This window comes from Natrix helvetica (assembly GCF_964273705.1).
Source record: "Natrix helvetica genome assembly, chromosome: 7".
NCBI lineage: Eukaryota > Metazoa > Chordata > Lepidosauria > Squamata > Natricidae > Natrix > Natrix helvetica.
In genome coordinates, this window is record NC_138558.1 from 65,202,435 (window position 1) to 65,229,733 (window position 27,299).

A 27,299-nucleotide genomic window follows, 5' to 3' on the forward strand; every position below is an offset into this window, starting at 1 on the left:
GGATTCCCAGAGCAGAATGTGATCTAATGGTTACCTGGGCATGCATGTAGCATGTCAAGAGCATCTTAAAGCAGCTGTATCTTTTTGTGAGGATGGGTGGCTGCCCTCTGCAGCCGGCACGCGATCTCAGGAAAAGATGGAATTAAAATAGGACTCTGCCCTCTTATAATCACACATTACCCTTTAAATCCAGAATGCTGCACAATAGCAATAGCAATTTATATACTGCTTCCAAGGTGCTTTACAGCCCTCTCTAAGCAGTTTACACAGTCAGCATATTGTCCACAACAATCTGGGTCCTCATTTTGCTGACCTTGGAAGTGGGGAAGGCTGTGTATACTACACATACATATACATATTGCAATATCTATCTTATCTATTATCTATCTATCTATCTATCTATCTATCTATCTATCTATCATCTATCTATCTATCATCTATCTATCTATCATCTATCTATCTATCTATCTATTTATCTATATCTATCTATCTATCTATCTATCTATCTATCTATCTATCTATCTATCTACCTACCTACCTACCTACCTACCTACCTACCTACCTACCTCTGTCTGTCTTCTCTCTAGCCATCTAGCTGTCTGGGAGGCAATAGTTTTAATTATCTGAAGCTATTCTGTCAACTATAGGAATTTTGTGTTCCTCAGCAATAAGGCCTTTGTCTTGGAACATTGCAAGATAGATGAGGGGTGGATGAATAGACAGATATTGCAGTATGATAAATATTGTATTATGCAATACACACACAAACACATGCACACACACACACACACACACACACACACACACACACACACACACCAGAGGTGGGTCCCTATCAGTTCAGACCGGTTCAGCCAGCAGTGACCCAAGCCTGCCACGCTTCCGAACCGGTTCCCCGGTCAGTACAACATGGTTTTGTTTTGTTTTAATGTTCTGGCATGCAAAGACCTGGTTATGGGCAACTGCGAAGTTTATGGGCAACGAGCAAAGCAAGCAAGTGCACGCAAAATTGCGCACACACCGAACCGGCAGTAATGCCAGCAGCAACCCACCTCTCTCACACACACAGATGTATACATACATACATAGCAATTCTGCTGATCACCGGCTGCCAGGAGTTTGGCAGATCGAATCTCACCAGATCTCAAGATTGACTCAGCCTTCCATCCTTCCAAGGTGGGTAAAATGAGGACCCAGATTGTTTGGGGCAAAAGGCTGACTCTGTAAACCACTTAGAGAGGGCTATAAAGCACTGTGAAGCAGTATGTAAGTCTAAGTGCTATTGCTGCCTGCCTGCCTGCCTGCCTGCCTGCCTGCCTGCCTGCCTCTCCCCCCCCCCTATGTATGTATGTATGTATGTATGTATGTATGTGTGTGTGTTACAACCCCTGGTATGCCCAAATATGGGAGGGAGCTCACTACTCCCCCTTTCTGTCCTTCGGCTCATTACAGAGGACCATCCAGGCAGAAAACCATATTTTTATTTTTAATGTTGCCTTTTTATATTTGTGTTGTATTTGTGCTGATAAATAAATAAAGGGAGACTAGTATGGATCTATTTCAAGCTATTTAGCTCTCATCAGCTAGCCATATCCTTACTGGGAAGGGTATGGCTAGCTGATGAGAGCTAAATAGCTTGAAATAGATCTATACTAGTCTCCCTTTATTTATTTATCAGCACAAATACAACACAAATATATCTTTATCTATCTATCTATCTCTGTCTGTCTGTCTGTCTGTCTATCTATCTATCTATCTATCTATCTATCTATCTATCATCTATCTATCTATCTATCTATCTATCTCTATCTATCTCTATCTATCTCTATCACTCTATCATCTGTCTATCTATCTATCATCTATCTATATATCATCTGTCTGTCTGTGTGTCTGTCTATCTATCTATCTATCTATCTATCTATCTATCTATCTATCTATCTATCTATCGTTCAAAGACAAATATCAGCCTCCCAGAATAAATTGCTGCCAATGTTTACAAAACAACGAATATTAACACGAAGGCAACCTATTGGGATCTCCCTATCAATGGAGCCCCCACAGTAATGCTATAAGCCTAGATGGAATTGGTTATTTTTTTAAAAAAAATCACCCCTGAGAACACTTTCTTGGAACTAAAGGTCTTGGTTATCAGTAGTAAAACTAAGTACGGAATAAATTTCAGTTTCTTCCACTTACCCTCACTATCCCCTCATTCCGTGCATAAATGTTATTTTATAATCTAAAAGGAAAGAAGGAAACCCGTTCACCAGCATTCCTTTTGAGCCTTTAAGGTTGCTTGGCATTTATTGCAATCTAAATGAGAAGTTGTTCCGAGGTAGCTTTTAAGAGAAACTTCTAAAAGCTTTTGCTCGTGACCTAAGGAGAAATCAGTAATTTCCTCCTCTTCCTAACAAAATGAAGTTGGTGACAGCAGATCAGTCTTCAAGAGATCAACAACATCTTCTTCTTCTTTGTGGAAGCATTTTTAAGAATAGCCTATTTTACTGAGACAGAGGAAATAGAATTTGCATGCTTCGGTTCAAAAGTTCGCTGACTTGCAAAAAAAATACGTTTCCTTTCAAACCAACACACTTGCCAGCGAGAAAAATCACAAAAATAGAAATGAACTCAACCTGGATCATTTTATTGCTAAGGAGATAGAATACAATAACTGTTAGAGGGGACCTTGGACGTCTTCTAGTCCAACCTCCTGCAAATGGTTATCCAACATCTTCTTAAAAACTTCCAGTGCTGGAGCATTCACAACCCCTGGAGACAAGTTCTTCCACTGATTCATTGTTCTATGAGGAAATTTCTCCACAGTTCTAAGTTGCTTCTCTCCTTGATTAGTTTCCACCCATTGCTTCTTGTTCTGCCCTCAGGTGCCCTGGAGAATAGCTTGACTCCCTCTTCTTTGTGGCAACCCTGAGATATTGGAATACTGCTATCATGTCTCCCCTAGTCCTTTTTTTCATTAAACTAGACATACCCAGTTCTTGCAACTAATCTTCATATGTTTTAGTCTCCAGTCCCCTAATCATCTTTGTTGCTCTTCTCTGCACTCTTTCTACAGTCTCCACATCTTTTCTACATAGTGGCGACCGAAACTGAATGCAGTATTCCAAAGGTTTATAAAGTGGTATTAACACTTCACGTGATCTTGATTCTATCCCTCTGTTTATGCAGCCTAGAACTGTGTTGGCTTTTTTTGGCAGCTGCTGCACACTGCTGGCTCATATTTAAATGGTTGTCCACTAGGACTCCAAGATCCCTCTCACAGTTACTACTATTGAGCAAGGTTCCACATATACTGTACCTGCGCATTTTGTTTTTGTTGCCTAAATGTAGAACCTTACTCTTTTCACCACTGAAGTTAATTTTGTTAGTGCCCAATGTTCAAGTCTGTCCAGATCCTTCTGTATCTTACAGAAGTTGAAGGTTTCCTGGCTTACTTTAAAAAAGGGCACAGAATCCTTCTCCAACAGGGAATATCTGCAGGGTGTGGTGAAAAAGGCGAGGATGGTCGGTGACAATAGCGCAATCAAAACTCTGCAGGTGCTTTATGCATAACGCACAGGGCAATCATGGCTTTGATTGTGTTGATGCGACTACCACCTTGAATTCTTTTGACCACACCTTGCAAACACCCTTGTTCCACCAGGGTCTGGGATATGTAAGAATCCAAGAGGATTTGGGCTTTTCGCTACCAGATGCTAAATTTCTGAAACTGTAGATTTGCATGATTTTACCCCTGCAAAAAGGTATTTTGAATCTTCAGAAAGATATCCAATATATTTCGGCAGTTACAGACATCCTAGCTTCATGAAACTTAAGGTCAGCAGTTCGGCAGTTCGAATCCCTTGTGCCGCGTAATGGAGTGAGCTCCCATTACTTGTCCCAGCATCTGCCAACCTAGCAGTTTGAAAGCTTGTAAAAAATGCAAGTAGAAAAATAGGAACCACGTTTGGTGGGAAGGTAACAGTGTTCCGTGCTCCTTTGGCGTCTAGTCATCACGGTCACATGACCTTCTGACAGCGCTGGCTCTTCGGCTTTGAAATGGAGATGAGCACCGCCCCCTAGAGTCGGGAATGACTAGCACATATGTACCATATATATACATATGGGAGGGAGGGAGGGGAGAGAGAGAAAGTTTGTCATATTGCAGAGCTATACGGCAGGGATAAGGTGAGTTAAGAAGGTGGACAATGGAAAAAATGAATGAATGATAAACTGGTCCCAATTAACCTTTGTCCAGTCACTGAATTTATGTTTGCTCTTTGCCCTTCGCAGAGTGCCCTTCATGCAGTTACCTGTCATGAAAAAGTGGTCATTGTCCGAAAAGATAATGCAGAGTCCCTGGGAATGACGGTGGCAGGAGGTCTGTCTTCACACAGAGAATGGAACCTACCTATTTATGTCTTAAGCGTTGAACCGGGTGGAGTCATCAGCAGAGATGGCCGAATAAAAACAGGTGATTGCATGTCGGTTTAGAACATATTTTGAGCTGGGAATCCATCTCAAAGCAACTTTATTTTTCCAGTCTTCCTTATGTACTTTTAAAAACATGCTTAGCTGGAACAGCTTTTATGTTGTCTTCTTCTGACATTACTGTACTGTTGAATCTTTGAGAAGTTAAATTAGACTGGATTGGATCACTGGAACATAAAACATTCAAACAGGGCTGCAAGGGACCTTGGAGGTCTTCTAGTCCAATCCCCTGCTCAAACAGGGGGCCCTATACCTGTGATGGTGGCACACAGAGCCCTCTCTGCAGGCATGCCAGTCGTCGTCCCAGCTGAGCTCCGCCGTGCATGTGCACACGCCTCCTGCTGGCCAGCTTGTCTTCAGGTATCTCTCATGCATGCGGGGAGGAGGGGCACATGCAGGCAACGCTTGTGCACATTCACAGGAGGGCAGGACGCATGCGCAGGGGGGCTTTCGCATTGCATTTTTGGACTTTGCACAGTGCCCCCATGGCACATTTTGGCTCCCAGGTCAGCGCAGGAGGCTTCCCAGGCCCAAAATGGGGCGGGGGGCACGTGCAGCTCTCCTGTGCCCCATTTTGGGTCTGGGAAACCTGCATCAACCTGGAAGCCAAAAATCGGTGAGGGGGGACGGAGTGGGGTCCATGCGCGAGGGGGCGGACATCACCGGAGGTCACACGTACATTGCATTATGGGTGCAGGCACGCGGGCACTTTCGGCACGCAATGACAAAAAGATTAGCCATCACTGCCCTGTAACATGCTGGACAAATGGTTGTCCAATGTCTTCTTGAAATCCTCCAGTGGTGGAGCAAGCAGTTCCACTGATTGATTGTTCTCACTGTCAGGAAATTTCTCCCCAGTTCTAGATTGGATCTCTTTAATGATCTTCTACCTGTTACTTCTCATCCTACACTTAAGTGTTTTGGAGAATAAGTCAACCCCCACTTCTCTGTGACAACCTCTCAAGTGCTGGAAAACAGCTTTCATGTTGCCCCTAATCCTTCTCTTTGATAGGCCATTCATACTTCGTTCCCTTAACTATTTGTCATATGGTTTAGCCTCCAGGTATGTTACTTTGTTGCTCTTCTTTGCGTTACCGTATTTTTCAGAGTATAAGACGCTCCGAAGTATAAGACACAAAAAGCTTTTGGGGAGGAAAACAAGGGAGGGAAATCTGCTTCTGCCTCCCAGCAATTTGCCTCCTTGCAACAAACAGCAAACAGTACATACGATAGACACTGTTTGTATTGTTACATTTCAGACTATACTTGTACAGATGCTGTTATAATTGATGTGCTTTCTGGAAGTATACATTATTCTCTGCTATTTAAAAGAACATACAATAGCACTGGGCCTCTTCAGATCAAGCATTTATTTTAAAAAGCTTCTTCATTTTGTTAAGCTGTCTAGAACAATAATAAAGCAGTCTTTAAAAAATAAGTCTAATAATTTGAACATTCTATAGGCATTTATAGTTGTTGACTTACCTCCTTGCAGCAAACATCAAACAACCTGATTAGCACAAGAAAAAAAAAACCTCTTTCTGCCTCCCAGCAATTTGCCTCATGGAGCAAAGAGCAAGTTTCACTTTCAGTTTAAGCACCGGCCTCCTGATCATCAATTGTTTCAGGCCTCAGGGATTGCTATAGCCCATTGCAGCCTCTGCAAGCCCCATTTTCCCTGTTTGCTGCAAGTAGGTAAATTGCTGGGAAGCAGAGGCCAAAGGGTGAGGGACAGTGGGTGGGGCTACATTCAGCGCATAAAACGCACCCAAATTTTTACCCTCTTTTAAGGGGGAAAAAGGTACATCTTATACTCTGAAACATATGGAAATTTTTAGGGCCTCAGATTTTTTTTTTTTTTTTGCATCATAGATGCCGTATTCCAAGTGTGGCCTCACTAGTACAGTATAAAGTGATACTATCACTTCTCATGATCATGATATTGATGCATCCTAGGGCTGCATTGGCTTTTTTGGGCAGCTGCAGCACACTGGTGTCATACTTAAGCAGTGGTCCAATCAGACACCTAGATCTCTCTCACAGTTACTGTCAGGGTTACAACCGATGCCCTAATTAAATCATGAGCCTTGAGCCAAGCTTCAAAAGAAATCCAGTTATTTATTAGGAGCTTCACCTGAAGCAGTACGAACTGGCTGAATACCACCTCTGATGCCTTCCCCCCTGCACATACACCGCAGAGACCTGAAGATCAGCTGGCCAGCGGGAGGCATGTGGGCATGTGCAGCAAAGCTGAACTGGGGTGATAGCTCGTGTGCCATCGGAGAGGGCGCTGCATGCCACCTCTGTCACATGTGCCAAAGGTTCGCCATCACAGGTGTAAGGTCTCCTGCTTGGGCAGGGGGTTGGACTCTATTAATCAGTAAATTGGTAAATCATCCTTCCCTGATTTACATAGACAAAGCCTCCAGGGCCAAGGATATTATGGGATGTACCCACTAAAGATTTCAAGGGGAGAACATTAAATATAAGCTGTAATAAATGCTCATTAAGGTTTGGGATAGATGAGTGAAAATAACTTGGGGGCTGGATATCATTTTTCTGATTAGGAGTCCTTGAGACACCTATAGTTCTTGAATGAATGAAATGAATAAACTCATTAATTCATTGCTCTGAGTTATTGTCACATGCTCTACTTCAAGTGCCTTTCAACACATCTTTTAGTATTTCTGCTAAGATTGACTGTTGATGCAGGTGAGAGAAAGCAGGGGAAAATAAGTTGCAATAATGAGAACAATGCTAGCTTAATAGCTGTGTTCTCTAGCTGATTTGCAATAAAATTCGACATATCAAAACAGTAAAGTCCAATATACACTAAACAAAGTCATTATGAGCTTGAGATTGAATATATATTTTCATAGATTAATCAGGGAAATCGTCATAGGTTTCCCTATCTGCTGTATTTCCCACATTGTTAAGACTGAAGTTTTGGAAAATGATATATGTGTATTTGTTTATTGGATTTCTAAGCCTCTAATTTGTTATGGTTCTGGGTGGCTATCAACCTATAAAGGTACAAGTAAGAATAAATAATTATGATTTTGGGAGGATTTCTACATTTAAAGGGCGCTAAATACAGACATGCATTCTTCTTCCCTTCTGCTTAGTTTACTTCAAGGGTGTCCAACCTTGGCAACTTTTAAGACTTGTGGACTTCAGCGACCCAGAATTCCCCAGCCAGAATTCCCACAAGCTGGCTGGGGAATTCTGGGAGCTGAAGTCCACAAGTCTTAAAAGTTGCCAAGGTTGAACACCCCTGGTTTAGTTTTTAAAATGTTATCAATCCTCTTAGAACCCAAAGAAGCCCACAATAAATAAATAATATTTTGAAATGCTACCAATGAAATAATAATATGGCATAGAGCTGCAATCTCCAGACAATTGGCAGAGTTATACGCAGTGGTCATATTCAGCCAGTTTGGACTGGTTCGGACAAACCAGTAGTGGCACCCACCCACTTGCCCCGGGGCTATGCTGTCCTATTTAGCCATGTTTTCTAAGCTGCGTGCATGCATGCAAGCCAGGTGCCTGAGCAAAGCGCTTGCACAGAAGGCGCAAACATGCACTCACATTTTCGGTGTGTAGCGAACCGGTGCTAAAATTATGTGAAACCCACCTATATAGTTTTTTAATCCTCTTATTGAAGGGTGGAAGGACCACATTTACTTTAAAATACAATACAGTTTGCTAACTATTTATAACATACTTAAGTTTTATAACAGCACCCCACTCTACGTTTCCCCTGGTGGTGCCAAAAGGGCAATTTTAAAGAATTCTGTTCATTATCTCGTCTGAGAAAACATCTATTCATAGATTTCTCTCATATCGTGTAAGTTGTGGCTTGGGAGAATCCTGCTTTTCAGGCGAGAACTAATAAGGAAACACATTGATTGCTTGAAAGACTGCAGACTCAGCAACATGACCCAACTCCTACACTTACTGGCACAAGGAAAGGTCTTATTTGACACACAAAAAAAATAATGATGACAGCCAGATGTGGACCAAGGAGAGTGGAGATGCTTCCTGATTTATTAGAAACAAGGCTCCTGAAAAACCAGTCTCCACTCATTCACATCCACTTCTGACATTGGCATTGTTTTCAGTAAAGATTTTAATTTTCCTAAAGCTCCAGGTATTTCCTATGAAAAAAGTGAAGTCAAAGGGGGGGGGAATTAGTCATTGAATGTATAACCCCTGCATTATACATTCAATGACTAATTTCCCCCAGCTTTGACTTCGCTTTTTTCATAGGAAAAAAGAGCCACAAAGAGCCACAAAGGTCTTAACCGGAAGTCCTCCGTTCAATTCTGGAACTGACTGGAAGTCCTGTTTCCCCACCATAGAGTCTCCTCCTAGCGTGGCATCCTTTTTCCTCTATCTGTCCTAACCGAAAGCCTTATCAATTGTGGAGCTGACCAGAAAACCCACCTCTTGCCATAGAGTCTCCTCCTGGCACGCCCTACTCCCCCGCCCCAAACCGGAAGCTCCTCTCAAAATTGTGGTGCTGACTGGCGACAGGGAGCCACAGCAGAGGGATGAAAGAGCCACATGCGGCTCCAGAGCCGCAGGTTGCTGACCCTTGGTATAATGATTGGAATTTTGGTTTAGATCAGTGGAGACCCTCTTCAACTCCCCATTCTGCTATAATTGGGTACTAAACATGAGTGGGCTGTTATGGGTTCGCCCAGGTTCGGGAGAACCCGTAGCTAATGTTATGGCCGGTTCGGAGAACTTCCAAATCCCACCCGTGGCTGGCCACGCCCACCCCTGCCCTCCCAGGAGTCTCCATGTGGCCCTTTTTGAATGCAAGGTAAGTGCAGGGCCTGTGTGGAGACTTGGGGAGGGGGGGGGAAACGAGCCTCCTGGAAGTTCTGGAAGGCCGGAAACGGGCATCCGGAGGGCCTCTGAAGCCCAGGGGGCAGTTTTCGCCCACCCAGAGGCTCAAGGAAAGCCTCCAGAGGCTGGGGAAGGCAAAAACTCCCCCCTGCTGTCGTGTAGGAGGCTGACTAGGCCACACTCACCACGCCCGTGCCCACCCAGCAACTGGACAGAGAACCCGTTGCTGAAATTTTTGAAGCCCACCCCTGGTACTAAACGATCGTTCACTATCACTCAGTCTGATCTTACCTCATATAGCAGCCAAAAAAAAAATAGCAAATGATGCACTTTTATACTTCTGAACCAAGAGGCAAGTTTCATTGAACTTCATGGAATTTAATTTTGAACGTGCCTAAGTTCTACTATTATTAAAAATAAAATCTGATCTCCCCGCCAGTTTTTTAGCTTAATTTTTTACACCGATGTCTCCACATGTTATCCAGTTCCAGCATTACCTCTTCCCAAGTGGGAGTCGCCATCTAAAATGGCTGGAGATAAATTGAGAACAGAGAAGAAATTACCTCCTAATTTGTTCCAGATGCCACAAGAATCTGTAAAAAAACTGACACTTTTTTTTTCAGGGTTCTCCCCACGTCTAAATTTGTTTTCAGTGCTCCCAAATGTTAGTTTTGAACAGTGTTTCTCAAACTTGGCGACTTTAAGTCCTGTGGACTTCAACTCCCAGAATTCCCCAGCCAGCTATGCTGGCTGGGGGATTCTGGGAGTTGAAGTCCACAGGACTTAAAGTCGCCAAGTTTGAGAAACACTGGTTTTGAACATCATTTTTGGGATAGCGTGCTATGAATTAGCCACGTTTAGAAAGGGGGACGACGACTTTAACATGCAAGATATGAGGTCCCCTCACCTATAGGCATATCAATTTTTCAATCCATGATTGTGCGCACTAAACCATCATTAATAATGATTAATTTCAAACATTGGAATACCCACTAAAAGATGTTGATCTTTCTTTCCTCTTAAATATATGCAAGCAGGGATGGGCTTCAAACATTTCAGCAACAGATTCTCTGCTCAGTTGCTGGGTGGGCGTGGCCATGGTGGGTGTGGCCTAGTCTGCCTCTTGCACCATGGCAGGGGGCGGGGCCGTGTGTTTTTGCCTTTCTCAGGTTCCGGAGGCTTTTCTCTAGTCTCAGGGAGAGTGAAAACTTCCTCCCTTGAGCTCCAGAGGCTCTCCAGAGGCCCGTTTCTGCCCTTCTGGAACTTCCAGGAGGCCCGTTTTCCCCCCTCACCGAGCCTCCGCACGGGCCCTGCACTTACCTCGCATCCAAAACGGGCCATATGGAGACTCCTGGGAGGGGAGGAGCCTGCCAGGGTGGGATTTGGAGGTTCTCCGAATCGGTCATAATGTTAGCTATAGGTTCTCCCGAACCCGGGCAAATCTGTAGCGGCCCACCCCTGTTAATGCAAGATGGATGCATGATTATATACCAATTAACTCATACTTACAATCTAGCATTCTTACTCGGAACAGTATTATCTAGTCAACATTAGATCCCTTAAATATATAAGGACCCTAACCCTATATAAGGATATGATAAAGTAAGTAGGTAAATTAATTAATTAATTAATTAATACATGTCAATTATTTGTTTAATGGATAGAGGATGCCAACCATAGAGTTATTAATTATTGTCAATGAGAACGTAAGGATTTTAGTGAGCATATTTGACAGATTAGCTTCATATATTTGAATTTTTTGCAGGTTAGTTGGCATTTGTAGATTAGCAGTTTCCAAGAACATAGCAATCTAGAATTAGTCATGATGAGCTTAACAATAAATTATAGTAATGTTTTTAAAGGTACCAAAACAGACAAACCAACAACATTCACAAATACTTAATTTTCCATTATTTACACATACTGTACATCTCTGTGTGCACACATGCACATTCTGTTGCAACATTCATAGGGCCACAGATATATTGTCATTAATTCCAGACAGCACATACATCTCTTTTGCCCAAAACAATTGATTTCCATTTTTATAAATGGTTGATTAAGGCCTGGAGTTAAAAAGATGTCCAAAACTAAATTTCTGGAACTTTCTGATCTGGAAATTAAATGAATGTACATTTGCAATAGCTTTGATAGTTGTAACTAAAAAAACCTTAAGCTTCGTGATGACAATGTTGTTCTAAAAATGGATTTCAGGGGAGAGTACATACAAAACCCAAATAAAAATATAGTATTAATATAAATCTCCATCAAAAATGTATGTGAGACCAGTGATCATATCCAATCATAAACAGTCCGAGTTGGTCCCTTTTGGAGTGGTGACACGGGTGAAATGCTACCGGTTCGGAATGGTTTGCCCGAACCAGTAGTAAAAAATGCTACCAGTTCGCCTGAACCAGTAATAAAAAAAATGCTACCAATTCTGGCGAACTGGTATTTCTGACGATCAGCTGTGATGCACAATTTATATTAGCTAGAATATTTGGATTTCCTGCTTTCTAGCTAATCTAAATCGCTCGGCACAGCGGATTCCCCCCCCCCCCGGCTGTTCTACTTACCATTGCAGGCAGTAGCAGACTCCGCCCGCCTGCCTGCCTGGACATCATCATGTCCCTTTTTTGATGCTCTGCACATGCACGGAAGGTCCTGCACATGCGCGGAGGTGGCGCAGGCGAGCTCACATTTGCGAACTGGAAGCAAAGGTGTTGTGTGCCCGGAGCCGTTGCAGCTGCCACCAGACTCCGAGAGTGAGGGTCCCTATGAGTCGGCTAAGGAGAATGAGGAGGATCTTGGGCAGGGTTCTGACTCTGAGCAGGGATCGGAGAGTCTGGTCGGCCACCAGGAGGTGCCTGAAGCATGGAGCAGTGGTGAGAGCCAGAGGAGGGGGGCTCCTGATGCCATGCCTTGGAGCAGTGGGGAGGAGTCACGAGACAGTGAATCAGAGATCAGCAGGGAGTTCATGGACGCCCGTTATCGCCGCGCCCATAGACGCAAGGAGCGAGGGCACAATTATCATCAGTAAGAGCTCTCAGCTGCTGATAAGTGGACTCCCCTTCAGGCTATAAAAGGGTTGACTGAGCATTGCTGAGCCCTTTGCAGCAGTCAACAAAGAAATCCTGCAAGAAGTTTGGTCTTGAAAATGTAGCAGGCTGGATAGCTGCTTTCGTGTCTTATGTTTGTGAGCCTTGTCGTGATGGTTTACTGCCAGGGATCTGTCTGTCTGTCTGTGTAATAAACCCTGTTAAAATAGTATTGTTCCGGAGCGTGTTCTGTGTGGGCAAAGGAAGAAGGGGGGTCAGAACACGAAAGGGGGGTCATTGACACGTAAGTGGTGAGCATAGCGTTGAATTAAAAATGTTCCCATTATTTTGTTTTTCATGTCCAACAGGAGATATCCTGCTCAACGTGAATGGAATTGATCTGACAGGTGTCAGCCGCAGAGAGGCAGTAGCCCATTTGAAAAATGTCTCCTCATCGGTTGTGTTCAAAGCACTAGAACTGAAAGCGTGTGAGACCACGGAAGGAGAAAACGGGGACTTATTGCCTGATGCCAATTTGAGACCCTCCAGTCAGAGCGAGTGGTCTCCTTCCTGGGTGATGTGGCTTGAATTACCAAGGTGAGTTCAAGCAAAGGAAGTTTTATGAGACTCGTGTGGCTCTTGCTCAGCTTAATGCACTGCACAGATATTTGAATTAACTCCAGGCTCTTTGACATCTCTTCTGCTTTCCCCATGCTGCATCTGTCGTAGCTATGGATGTATTCCTGGACACAGGACATACTGACCTGGTTTAAGGCAGCAAGAAGATCTTGAACTGTTCCCTTCTTTTTTCTTTTCAATAGACCTAGCCCCGGATGGCTAACCTATTGCACTTGTGACATGCAGTTAACTCCACGCTTAGGAATCCCATTCAGATCAAGTTTATTATCAGGCATTCTTAATAGCAAAACTTACAGTTCAGTGTTAAGATACTTCTGACTTTCCATAAACTGTCCCATCACGTGGTGTAAAAAGATGATGATTTCACTCCCATGCTGAGCGGACATACAAACGCCTACTATTCCGGTTCACAAAGGCATTTAAACTGACCGGCTATAAACTTTTCACGCAGGCAGAATGCCCCAGTGGCCAATCAGAAACACAAATGTGATCACATGTCATGGAACTACATCTCCCAGAAGGCAGCCTCTGCCTACATTTCCCATGAGGTAGTTTCTTAAAGGAGACGGTTCTTAATTCCTACACTAGCTATATACTGCTGGGGCAGCCCAGCACATGTGCCGGAAGTGGCACGCAGAGCCATCTCTCCTGGCATGCCAGCCATTGCCTGTTGCTCTTTTGGGTTCCGGTGTGCACATGCACGCTGGCCAGCTGGTCTTCATATGCGTGGGAGCGTCAGAAACCACCAGAGCAGCTCCCTGGTGCACATGCAGGTCTTTGCTTATGCATGCACAACAGTTGGTCTTTACATTCACATGCACACACCGAAAATCGGAAGCTCAACTGCTCTTCCGGTTTCCAGCGCTCCTGCCGGCGTGCGCTCCCATTTCAGCACTCTGTGCCGAAAAGGTTCACCAACAGTGGCCATTATACAGGTTACCCATTGTGCATTACAGGTAGCCCTCAATGTACCACCATAATGGAGCCCAGCATTTCTGCCGCTAAGCGAGACGGTTGTGAAGGACAATGTTCCCCATTTTACAACTTCCCTTGCCACAGTTGTGTATGGAGATTCTCAGTCATCCAGGACATGGTTGTCCCAAAGATGCTTTTTCAAGAGGCAACTGGGCTTTATTTGTTTTTTTTCTTTGAAGAGGTTTCACTTCTCATTCAAGAAGCTTCTTCAGCTCTCACAGGATAGTGGGGAATGGGAGGATTTATTATATTCCTTGCAGACAGCTGGGCATTTGCATCCTTTTAGAGGGTCATTTAAGCACTTGCAGGTTTATCTGTGTCCCCAGAGGTCACCTGAGTTAGTGCTTCTGGTTCCTGTAGTTTGCCATTTTTCCCCTGGAAATCTAATCCTACTCCCAAATTGGATAGCTAAAAGTCTGGAGAGATTCTCAGTCATCCAGGTCATGGTTGTCCCAAAGGTGCTTTTTCAGGTAGCAACTGGACTTTCTTGTTTTTTCTTTGAAGACATTTTGCTTCTCATCCAAGAAGCTTCTTCAGCTCTGACAGGATGGTGGGGAATTCTTGGATGAGAAGCAAAACGTCTTCAAAGAAAAAACAAGAAAGTCCAGTTGCTACCTGAAAAAGCACCTTTGGGTCTTGCCACAGTTGTTAAGTGAATCGCTACAGTTGTTAAGTTACTAACACAGTTGTTAAGCAAATCTGGCTTCCCCGTTAGCTTTGCTTGTCAGAAGGTCAAAAAATATGATAAGAGAACTGGACTTTATAGTCACTTTAAATGTACCCTAATCGACATACATTAAAATGAAACTTCGTAATCCCATGACCTCGGGACACTGCAGCCGTCATAAATATGATTCCGTTGCCAAGCATCTGAATTTTGATCTCGTGACCATGGGGATGCTACAATGGTCGAAGTGGGGTTCAGCAGGTTGTGACCAGTTCGGGCAAACCGGTAGCAAAAATTCTGAGAACCGGTAAATACCACCTCCGACTTGCCCCGCCCCCATCTATTCTCTCCCTCCTGAATCCCATCTGATCGGGAGAAAATGGAGATTTTGCAGTATCCTTCCTCAGGAGTGGAGAGGGAATAGGGAATTTGCAGTATCCTTCCCCTGGAATGGAGAGGAAATAGGGAATTTGCAGTATCCTTCCCCTGGAATGGAGAGGAAATAGGGATTTTACAGTATCCTTCCCCTGGAGTGGGAAGGGAATGGAGATTTTGCAGTATCCTTCCCCAGGAGTGGAGAGAGAATAGGGAATTTGCAGTATCCTTCCCCAGGAGTGGAGAGGGAATAGGGATTTTGCAGTATCCTTCCCCAGGAGTGGAGAGGGAATAGGGAATTTGCTGTATCCTTCCCTTGGAATGGAGAGGAAATGGGGATTTTACAGTATCCTTTCCCTGGAGTGGGAAGGGAATGGAGATTTTGCAGTATCCTTCCCCAGGAGTGGAGAGGGAATAGGGAATTTGCAGTATCCTTCCCCAGGAGTGGAGAGGGAATAGGGATTTTGCAGTATCCTTCCCCAGGAGTGGAGACGGAATAGGGAATTTGCTGTATCCTTCCCCTGGAATGGAGAGGAAATAGGGATTTTACAGTATCCTTTCCCTGGAGTGGGAAGGGAATGGAGATTTTGCAGTATCCTTCCCCAGGAGTGGAGAGGGAATAGGGAATTTGCAGTATCCTTCCCCAGGAGTGGAGAGGGAATTTGCAGTATCCTTCCCCTGGAATGGAGAGGAAATAGGGATTTTCAGTATCCTTCCCCTGCCATGGCCACGAAGCCATACCCACAGAACCGGTAGTAAAAAAGCACTTTTTTCAGCGCTGTTGTAACTTCGAACAGTCACTAAATGAACTATTGTAAGTCGAGGACTACCTGTACATCCACAGAGAGTCCTGCTTTAAGATTGGACCACCCTGGTCTTTGCACAACGTCTATACAGCTTGCGGATTTCACAGGCACCATTTCAGTTCTAGGTTGTTTTAAATTGTTTGTCTTCGCCCAGATGTTCAAAAACTCTGCACACAGCGGTGGTGAAATTGTCCAAACCGCTTTCCCCTTCACCCTCCGCCAGCCTTAAAAATTATTCTAATGGGCTAGAAGCAGCTGTGTTATATTTTTGTGCAAAAAAGAAAAGAAAAAGAAAACCCAAATAAAACGAAACCACAAAGTACATAGTTTGTTACCCACTCACAAAATGCATTTAAATGTCTTCTTGGGATCTGATTTATACTTCATTGCAACATTTGTATCAACCTGATTTTTTTTAAATGAGGTACTGCCAGGATGACACACTGTTAAATTTACCCTCAACCTGAACTTCAGCAGCCCATAAAATAAGGAAAATCAATTACACAAGACACTCTTAACAGATTTGCCACAAATCTTTTGTTTTATTCAGTCTTATTCATATTTATTGCAATATGTAAGATTGTACTGGAAAGCGGGTGTTTGTGGTTTTGTTTCAGTTATACGTTACATGTGTGCAAGGATTATTTTTAAGCCATTTTGCGGGGAACATAAGTAAATATAAGAAGTAAATATACAATACCAAAAGCAGGTTTTCCAATGTGGTAGTTCAGCAGAGGAGAGGAGTTTCACTTTCCGTTTTAGTTTCAGATATCAGCACAGCATGCAGCTTTAGTACAGAACAAGCCACGCCCAGGCTCCTTGCTGTCTCCTTCCTTGTTGCTCACACAGCAAATACTGTTTGCTTCCAAACAGCCCTCAACTCTCTCACACACTGACAGGACGCCAGCCAGATGAATACCATGGATGCTGGTAGGCAGAGGCATCGGAGTGCCTCTGGTGCCTCTGCCTACCAGCAGAGGAGTTTTTTCCTTCCCAAAAACTAAGGTGTGTCTTATACTCCGGTGTGTCTTATAGTCCGAAAAATAGGCATATATACCCCCTGCTCAGGCAGACAACCCTATATCATTTCAGACAGATGTGGAGACTCTAGAAAGAGTGCAGAGAAGAGCAACGAAGGTGATTAGGGGACTGGAGACTAAAACATATGAAGAACGGTTGCAGGAACTGGGTATGTTTAGCTTAAGAGAAAGAAGGACTAGGGGAGACATGATAGCATTGTTCCAGTATCTCAGGGGTTGCCACAAAGAAGAGGGAGTCAAACTATTCTCCAAGGCACCTGAGGGTAGAACAAGAAGCAATGGGTGGAAACTAATCAAGGAGAGAAGCAACTTAGAACTGAAATTTCCTGACAGTTAGAACAATTAATCAGTGGAATGGCTTGTCTCCAGAAGCTGTGAATGCTCCAACACTGGAAGTTTTTAAGAAGATGTTGGACAGCCATTTGTCTGAAATAGGGTTCCCTGCCTGGGACTAGGGTTCCCTGCCTTGGACTAGAAGACCTCCAAGGTCTCTTCCAACTCTGCCATTGTATTTGTATTTGTATTTGTATTGTATTGTTTGTATTTTGCAATAACTGTTTACTCCCCATTGCTTCATCAAAGCAAACCATCCTATGATTCTGTGGCATATTATGTAGACTTCAATAGCAAACCAGTTGATAGAGAACATTTGAAAATGTGCTTGTGAAATGTATATTGCAATTAAATGATTAAGACCCATTGGAGTAGGCCTCCGGTGACATAATGCCTCTGGACCCGTGATGGTGAATCTATGGCATGTGTGCTAGAGGTGGGCTTGCGCATCATCGCCAGCTTCTCTTTTGGGTTCTGGCGCATGAAGACTTATTTGCATGAAGACCAGCTGGCCAGCACGCATGCACGGGCCAGAAGCCAGGAGAGAGCAGCTGGCCGTTGCACATGCATGCTGGACCAGCTGGCCTGTGTGCATGCGCGCAATGGGACTCGAAGAGCAGCTGGCCACCATGCACATCCACAGTGGCCAACTGCTCTCTTTTGGGTTCCGGTGCGCTCCAGTGAAAAGTTTAGCCATCACTGCCCTAGACTGATATCAGGCTTTCCCCCCCACCCCCATTTATAGATAAGAATTGTTAGAGTTCTGCAGTCCACACGGAATCCTTTATCTTTCACCTCGTTCTATATTCTATATTCCATGCTACTTTATGAAGCCCACCAAGTATCAGCCTGAACTATTGATAGAATTTACCTTATTCGTTTTCCCTATTAAATTGCTGGCTTATCAATGAAAGGGTTACATCAATGCCCAGAATTAAAATGGGCTGGATAGAATCGAGGAAACCAGGAAACTGAAATTTAAGAAGAAGTGATCACTGTAAATAAAAGTGAATTCTTAAGTGAGAGCTGGAGATGGGAGAAGGAGAAAAAATGTGAAAACCAATGAAGAGAGAAAGGAAAAAGAAATACTGATGAGATTTTAAGTAGAGTCAGATCTGGGGAATTATATAAACATGTGCAAGAAGTCAACAGAAGCTGGGGTCAATTCAGAGTTTCTAGATGGTGTAAATACTTAAGAAGGGGTCTTGGATAGAAGGAATGGAGAGGAAGAGGCAAACACAGAATGCAGAGCCCCCAAAAGAAATATTAAAAATACAAGTGTAGAGGCTTATAAGAGTGCGGAGTGCAAATGGAGAACTCATGGCCTTTTACTTATTAGCAAACTTACCTTTAATCAATGATTGGACCCTTGTTGTTGGATATTGTAACTACAGTTTGTTGTGGTCTGCTGGTAGCCTGCGGAGCTGGCAGCAGAGTTGGAAAGTGAGGAGGTTGGGGAGGAACATGGACCAGTCCTGGAGCCTGGGGTAGGCTCGGATGAGGGCTCCGCATCGGAGGCAGAGAGGGGGCCAAGGTCATCTAGTAGATGTGCTGCCTCCAGTGTCTGACATCAGCGAGGCAGAAAAACAGTGGGAGCCTATTCCCAGTGTGCGCATGCGTAGAGCTGCCAGAAGAACAATTAAGAAAAAAGGGGCGACTTGGGAGTAAGGCTTGGAGATGATTGTCCCCTCCCATAAGACATAAAAGAGGAGCGAACAGGACGTGAGCTTTTGCAGGAACCAATTAGTTAATTTGGTCAGTTCAAACTTTGAGAAGTTCTGTTCGACTCTGTGCTAAGTTTGGCCTTGCAAAACTAATTGGCAATTAGGTCTCTGGCAGCATTTAAAGGAAGATAAAGGTGGATGCTTATCAACCTTACCCTGAAAGACTGTGGCAACTCAAGCAGACATCTGTCAGAATCTTCATAAACTGTTTGTGAAGCCTTGCGGGCTGTGAATGACCATAATTCACAGCCGTATAAATAAAAGAGGGTTTGGGGGACTCAGATTGTGATTTATGCTTTCTCAGGAAGCCTAGGTCAGAACCGAGTTTCACAAGGATTAGATTAAATAGTTTAAATGCCGGCTTGAAACTGTAAACAACAAATGTTGTCCTCAGCACCCACAGACAGGAAATGTGGCAATGCTCAACATTATCTCTATTTTATAACAAAGAAATAACAGCCTTATTTCTTTCTGGGGAACTTTAACAGTTGCATGATATTTGGCAATCGCATGGCAAAGTGACTTTCATTATTCCTGCCTTATTGGAGTGATTCGAAAGAGGGCGCCTGATTATTTTGCACAGAATTTGGAAGTGTGTGTGTGTGTGTGTGTGTGTGTGTGTGTGTGTGCTTTCACGCCCGTATCCTCAAAGAAAGATTTTGCTTTCTTAGCACCAGCCGCAAATTTTACTGGGGCTCCTTCTTCCCATGCCAAACTATACATGCATTGGTTTCTCCATCCTTCCCCTCTCTCTATGGCCTCTTTTACTCAAGGAAAATTACCCACCATGTCAGCAGGTTTGGAAACAGGAAATTCATTGTAATCATATCTCCAGCTGCAGCACCACTCACAGAAAGGATCCACAGTGTGTATGAAAACCAAGGGGAATTAGTATGCTGCACTAGTGTGTTGGGCTTCAAAAATTCAGATTAACGAGGGAAGAGGCAAAAGCTGATTATAATTGACAGGAACAGGGGTGTATTTCTTATTAGCCCTTGCTTATTTGACTAGGCACTCAGAGATTCAGTACTTGGATTTGCTTGCTTTTTACAAAACTGATTATCGCCTACTTCAATCTTGCCTTGTGAGTTGCATCAGCCGCTTTGTTTTTTCCGTTCTTGCTTTTTCTGAGTTTTGCGTGCCACATCTGGAAGCCCTTTAAGCAGGTCTTTTTCACCAGAATATGCATCACATTAATACACATTAACTCATTTCCCCTTGGTCTAAGAATGTAACCTCTTAGGAGCAGAGTTCTCATTTTGTGCTACGAAGGGCAACCGACCGTCCAGCAAAAGCTGAGGAAAGGTTAAATAGGCCTCAAGGGTATTTTCTTTCCCCCCCCCCCTTTTGTTATTGAACTGTCTTGGGAGGAATAAGGGTCTGATTAACTTGTGTGTTTCAGGCTGGAAATCTTTTGTGAATTATTTAACATGGATTGATTGTCATTCCAAAGGCACCTTCAAAAACAAACACACTTGACTTTACAAATCAATACAAAAAAAGGAAGTTTTGCAGTACAGGCAACCCTTGACTTACAACTGTTCATTTAACCGTTTAACGTTACGTTGGCACTGAAAAAAAGTGATTTATCACCATTTTACCCACACTTATAACCAGGGGTGGGATTCAGCCGGTTCGGACCAGTTCTAGTGAAACGGTAGCTCAACGATCAGCTGGGGAACGAACTGATTCACTCCGACGATCAGGTTGGCCTGCACCCCCATCCCTGAGCTTTACTTACCTGTATCCTCTCAGCTGATTCACATGGCAGGGCAGATTTCCATGCCTCAGGTGTGTTACTCCCCAGAAGTAACGTCGAAGGTACGTTTGTTAAAACGGCTGACGTGGGCAGGCACGTGCGAAGCAGGCAATCACCAAACCGGTTATTAAACCGGCAGGATCCCACCACTGCTTACAACCATAGCAGTAACCCCATGGTCACACGATCAAAATTCAGATGCTTGGCAACTGATTCATATTTATGATGGCTGCAGTGCCTGGGGTCCAGTGGTGGGTTCCAGATCCCCTTGCAACAGGTATGATGCAATGGGGCTGGGTGTCCCCCACATGAACGCGCACAGCACACGCACACACATGCGCAGCATCCGCATGTGTACTTACCGCCCGCGACGCTCCAGCTGCTCGGCGGAGCGTCGTGCAGGCACCATACGCTCCGTGCATGTGCGCGAAAGCCCTGAACAGCTCAACTACAGGTAAGGAGCGTGGGAGGGTGAGTGGGCCCTCCAGAGCAGCATACCGGAACGGTACCTGGTGCTCCCAGCAGGCACCGGTACCCCCGTACTGGGGCATACCGGTCGTATCCCACCACTGCTGGGGTCATATGATTATCTTTTGCGACCTTCTGACAAGCAAAGTCAATGGGGAAGCCAGGTTCACGTAACAACTTTGTTATGAATTTAACAACGGCAGTGATTCCCTTAACAACTCTGGCAAGTAAGTTTGTAAAAGGGGACAAAGGTCACTTAGCAAATGCCTCACTGAGCAATAGAAATGTTAGGCTCAATTGTGGTTGTAAGTTGAGGACTACCTGTATAGAGGACAGAGGATGGAGAAGGCAGTTTAGAAGAAAAAGGAATGGACTTACTGCTTCTCCTGTAGCTAGAATGGGAAGACCTTTGAGGGAAGAGCAACATCATTGGAATGTCATATACCGTCATCTGGAGGTTGATACGGAAAGGCCATTCCTTCATGCAAATTCAAGGCTGCACCAGCGCTAAACAATTAAAGAGACATGCTCTAAAGAATTACACCGGCAATTTCTCCTGCCATTCTGATCCATCTGAAATTAGCAATAGCAACAGCACTTAGACTTATATGCTGCTTCAGAGCTTTACAGCCTTCTCTAAGCGGTTGACAGAGTCAGCCTCTTGCCCCCAACAATCTGGGTCTTCATTTCACCCACCTTGGGAGGATGGAAAGCTGGGTCAACCTTGAGCCAGTCAGAATCAAACTGCTAAACTGCAGGCAGCCGGCAGTCAGGGCAATTAGTCTCTGCTACTGCAATCTAACCATTGTGCCACCACAGCTAAAATTAGATTGAAAGTAGTGATTATGAGCAAAAGCCAGTGGTGGGATTCATTTTTTTTTACTACCAGTTCTGTGGCCGTGGCTTGGTGGCCGTGGCTTGGTGAATGTGGCAGGGGAAGGATTTTTTTTTACTACTGAACCGGTAGTAATGGCGACTGAAACCCACCCCTGACACACACATAGCTATTTAGATAGATAGATAGATAGATAGATAGATAGATAGATAGATAGTTAGATAGATAGATAGATAGATGATAGATAGATAGATAGATAGATAGATAGATAGATAGATAGATAGATAGATAGATAGATAGATAGATAGATAGATAGATTAGGTTAGGTTAGGTTAGGTTAGATTGTACTGCACTATACTATAATCTACTCTACTCTACACTATACATTATACCATACTATACTATACTATACTATACTATACTATACTACTACACGACACTACACTACACTACTATACTATACTACACTACACTACACTATACACTATACTATACACTATACTGTAGGGTACGATCCTATACGATCCTATACGATCCTATACTATGCATTATACTATACACTACACTATACATTATGCTACAGTACTGTAGTATAGTACTATACTATCCACTCTACCTATACTATACTATACTATACTATACTATACTATACTATACTATACTATACACTCTACTCTACTTATACTCTACTCTACTCTGCCTGCCTGGGTCTTTTCAGAATAAGTGATTCTTTTCATTGTTTTCTCTACTTAAAATGCAATCTCCCGCATGAACACTGACAAGGATATTCTGTAGCAGAACATTTATTATATCCCTGCTAGAGGAAGAACATGGAGTACTTTCCTTATGCAACACCCTACAAGAACATCTAAACTATGAGTCACTGAAGACCGAGCGAGACATTCCATCTCAATGGAAGGGTTTAGCCTTCCGCTTTGAAGTCCCGAAGGCCTAGAGGCATTACCCAAGCAAGTTCCAGTCATTAAAAGAGCCATCTCCAAAACACATGGACAGGAGCTTTGGGTGTGTGGCTGCTCTGATTCATCCCCACTTGCCTGGGATGTGTTAAGTTTTCAGAGAGACCAGGCTGTGATGTTTTGTGCACTTTTCATTACCCTGGGGCCAAAATGGAAGTGAGTCACAATCCTATCACTTTTTCTCTTCACTTAATTTATAGAGAATATAACAGTTGCACTTGCATACACCTCTCTCTCTCTCTCTCTCTCTCTCTCTCTCTCTCTCTCTCTCTCTCTCTCTCTCTTTCCCTTTCTCTCTTCTCCCCCTCATTCTCTTTTTTCCCTGTCTCTGTTTCTCTCTGTGTCTGTTTCCCTCCTTCTCTCTTTCCCCCCCTCTCTCTTTCTCTGTTTCTTTCCCTCTTCCCCCTCATTCTCTCTTTCTCTGTCTGTTTCTCTCTGTCTGTTTCTCTGTGTTTCCCTCCCTCTCTTCCTCTCATTCTCTCTCTCTATTTCTCTCTTTCCTTCCCTCCCTCCCTCTCTCTTTCCCCTGCTCTTCCTGTTTCGCTCTCTTCCCCTTCATTCTCTCTTTCTCTCTGTTTCTCTTCCCTCATCATTCTCTGTTTCTCTCTCTATTTCTCTCTCTCTTTCCCTCCCTCTCTTTCCCCGCTCTCTTTCTGTTTCTTTCTCTCTATGTTTCCCTTCCTGTTTCTTTCTCTCTTCCCTTCATTCTCTTTCTCTCTCCGTTTCTCTATGTGTTTCCCTCCCTCGCATTCTCTCTCTATTTCTCTCTTTCCCTCTCTCTCTTTCCCTCCCACCCTCCGTCTCTTCCCCCCAGCTCTCTTTCTCTGTTTCTTTCGCTCTTTCCCTTCCTGTTTCCCTCTTCCCCCTCTCTCATTCTCTCTCATTCTCTCTCTTTCCCTCTCTTTTTCTCTTTCTCTCTGTTTCCCTCCCTCTCATTCTCTCCCTCTATATTTCTCTGTGTCTGTTTGTGTGTTTCCTTCCCTCCCTCTCTTTCCCTCCCCCTCTCTCATTTTCTCTCTGTTTCCCTCCCTCTCTCTTTCCCTCTCTCTCTTTCTTTCCCTCCCTCCCTCCCATTCTCTTCCCCTCCCTCCCTCCCTCCCTCTCTCTTACACACACACACACACACACACACCTTTTTGTGGGAGAGAGCTGAAGTCAAGAAACAGTTGTCTTGCTTTGTTGCCTTTTCAAAGTTGGTTAAAACTGAATTCTTCAGAGGGCATTTAGAAACGAGTGGATGCGTTTGATGGCTTGGTGTTGTTTATATTTTATTGTAGAATTTTAATTATTTTTTTCTGTTTTATTGTTGTAAGAAAGGAGTCTGGAATAGTCTGGTGACATAGTAGTCTAATAAATACAGTTGTTTCTTCTCACTCTTTTAAGATTAAGCCCCTATATGCAAAAACCCTAACACTCATTTGTAGAATTGTTAGAAGATCATGAGCGGATTATCTCTCAAAAGTGTGATGTCTCCAATTTTAGTAAATTGAACTATACAGTTGTTTATAAAATACAATAAAGTTGTGGAAGTCAATACATGCCTTATGATTAGACACAACCTTGTGGCTTCCTAGTACCAAGAATAGCTATCAATAATAGTGAAATCCTGACAACACTGGACAACACCTTGGTAAATCTGCTATATTTATGATTGCATGAAAAGTGGAATTCAGATGGTAAATGAATAAAACTGGATCCATGAAAAAAAAGAGCCAACAGCCACCTGCTTTTCACATTAGAAGCCGGCTAGCTATACAAACATTATACATTTATATTCTGCCAGCAGGTGAATATTTGTAGTTCTCAGGGGTCTAATCTACAATACTATAAAAATCCTGCAGAAGAACAGAGCAAAAATCTGTTGCCTTAAAAAAACAACAACCAGTGTTTTCATTTTTAAATTACTCCAATTTAAAGGCAAAGCACTGAGTGCTGCGACTTTTAAAAGAAAGAAATAGAAATTACAACACAGAAGATTCATCAGCTATGTTGATAATGCAATGCTGCAAACGTTTTGCATCCATAGAATGCTGAATTACAGGTAATCCTTGGTTTACAATTAGTTGCTTAGTGACCCTTTGAAATTACAACATCCCCCCTCCCCAAAGTATCTATGACCTGGATAAAAAGCTCTAATGGCTGGACCGCCTTGTGCTGATGTATTGCACTTTGAACATCCAGCAAATGGCCCATATTTACGGCTGTTTGCAGCATCCTGCGGCCATGTCACTGCAACTTATTATTATTATTTGTTGGAACTGGTGTTTACAGTTTAATTATAATTAATATATAATTCCTATAATTATAATTAATATATAATTCTCTACAGAGGAATTATAGTCTGTCATCTGCACCTCCATAACTGTCTGCTTTGGCTCTGCAACCCAACAAGACAGACACAGACTTCAGAGGATAATTAGAACTGCAGAAAAAACAATTTCTACCTACCAACCTGCCTTCCATTGAGGACCTGCATACCGCACGAGTCAAAAAGAGGGCTGTGAAAGTATCTACAGACCCCTCACATGCTGGACATAAATTGTTTCAACTCCTATCCTCAAAATCATGCTGTAGAGCACCGCACACCAGAACAACTAGACACAAGGATAGTTTTTCCCCGCATGCCATCACTCTGCTAAACAACTAATTCCCACAACACTGCCAATAATTTACTAAGACTGTATTACTATTCTTCTTCTCTTCCTGTCTAGTACTTTCCACTTATGACAATAACCATGTTGCTTGTATCTTTACAATTTATATTGTTTTGTTTGTTCCTAGTATGATTTGATTGCTTATTAGTAACCTATGACTATTACCAAGTGTTGTATCTTATGATTATCTTATGATTCTTTATTAATGCATTTTTTATTCTCCTTATGTACACTGAGAGCATATGCCCCAAAGACAAATTCCTTATGCGTCCAACCACACTTGGCCAATAAAGAATTCTATTCTATTCTATTCTATTCCATGCCATGCCATGCCATGCCATGCTATGCTATTCTTCCAGTTTCTGGCAAAAAAGCCCATTGCAGGCAGTTAATTCACTTAGTGACTGCCACAAGAAATGGGTCATTCACATGGATGCTGCAACTTACAACCATCACGATATACCACAGAAATCCCAGGATGCATTACTATTGTTAAATGGAGGACTGTGTATAAGCCTATAAACAGCCATTCTAAATGTATCTTAATCTGAAGGGCAGATAATTTAAAGTCTGCTATGGCTAAGAAGCAAATAAGCAAAATGAAAATAATGAACAACTACTAGAACTTTAAGGTAGAAATATGACTTAAATGGAATGCTTTTTTTTTGTAGGTCTTTGTATAGTTGCAAAGAAATTGTGTTGCGAAGAAATGCAGCAGGAAGTCTTGGCTTCAGTATAGTGGGAGGTTATGAAGAAAACAGTGGAAACAGGCCATTCTTTATCAAATCCATTGTGGAAGGGACCCCAGCATATAATGATGGAAGAATCAGGTAATAAAAACATACTGATTAAAAGGAAATTCTGTCTTATAACTGAGGTTGCCTTTGATCAAATTAGGCCCATGAAGCATTTTGTTCTGTGCTGTCTATGTTGAAAACGTTTTTTTCCAGGATTGTTAACAAAAATGTTTCCCATTTTTACTTATGGATTATAGGGATTGGATCTAAGCACAATTGTTTTCCAAGGATCCTTCCCACCATTTCTAAAATGGGAATAATCTATGAACATGTTTGATTCACTGAAAAATTTGTGGTCTGATCATAGGGACGTGGTGGCTCGGTGGCTAAGATGCTGAGCTTGTCGATCAGAAATCAGCAGTTCAGCGGTTCGAATCCCTAGTGCCGCTTAACGGAGTGAGCTCCCATTACTTGCTCCAGCTTCTGCCAACTTAGCAGTTTGAAAGCACGCAAAAATGCAAGTAGAAAAATAGGACCACCTTTGGTGGGAAGACAACAGCATTCCATGCACCTTCAGTGTTTAGTCATGCCAACCACATGACCACGGAGACGTCTTCAGACAGCGCTGGCTCTTCAGCTTAGAAACAGAGATGAGCACTGCCCCTTAGAGCCAGAAACAACTAGCACATATGTGCAAGGGGAACCTTTACCTTTTACCTTATGCCAGGGGTGTCCAAACTTGGCAACTTTTAAGACTTGTGGACTTCAACTCCCAGAATTCCCCAGCCAGCTCTGGCTGGGGAATTCTGGGAGTTGAAGTCCACAAGTCTTAAAGTTGCCAAGTTTGGACACCCCTGGCTTATGCCAATTGCCTTCTTCTTTGATTATAGAAGTAATTGTTCTGACACAGTCGAAAATGAATCTGAATAA

General features: G+C 43.3%; 1 protein-coding gene across 7 annotated transcripts in view; it reads left to right on the forward strand.

The window, feature by feature from the left end:
* The window catches only part of LNX1 (ligand of numb-protein X 1), a 181,817-nt gene that overhangs the window by 152,409 nt on the left and 2,109 nt on the right, over window positions 1–27,299 (forward strand). For all 7 annotated transcript variants that reach the window (XM_081959294.1, XM_081959293.1, XM_081959297.1 and 4 more), the window contains 3 exons: window positions 4,291–4,471; window positions 12,749–12,977; window positions 26,304–26,462. In XM_081959294.1, coding sequence (XP_081815420.1) covers window positions 4,291–4,471; window positions 12,749–12,977; window positions 26,304–26,462 — 569 coding nt within the window. The remainder of the gene's footprint in view (window positions 1–4,290; window positions 4,472–12,748; window positions 12,978–26,303; window positions 26,463–27,299) is intronic.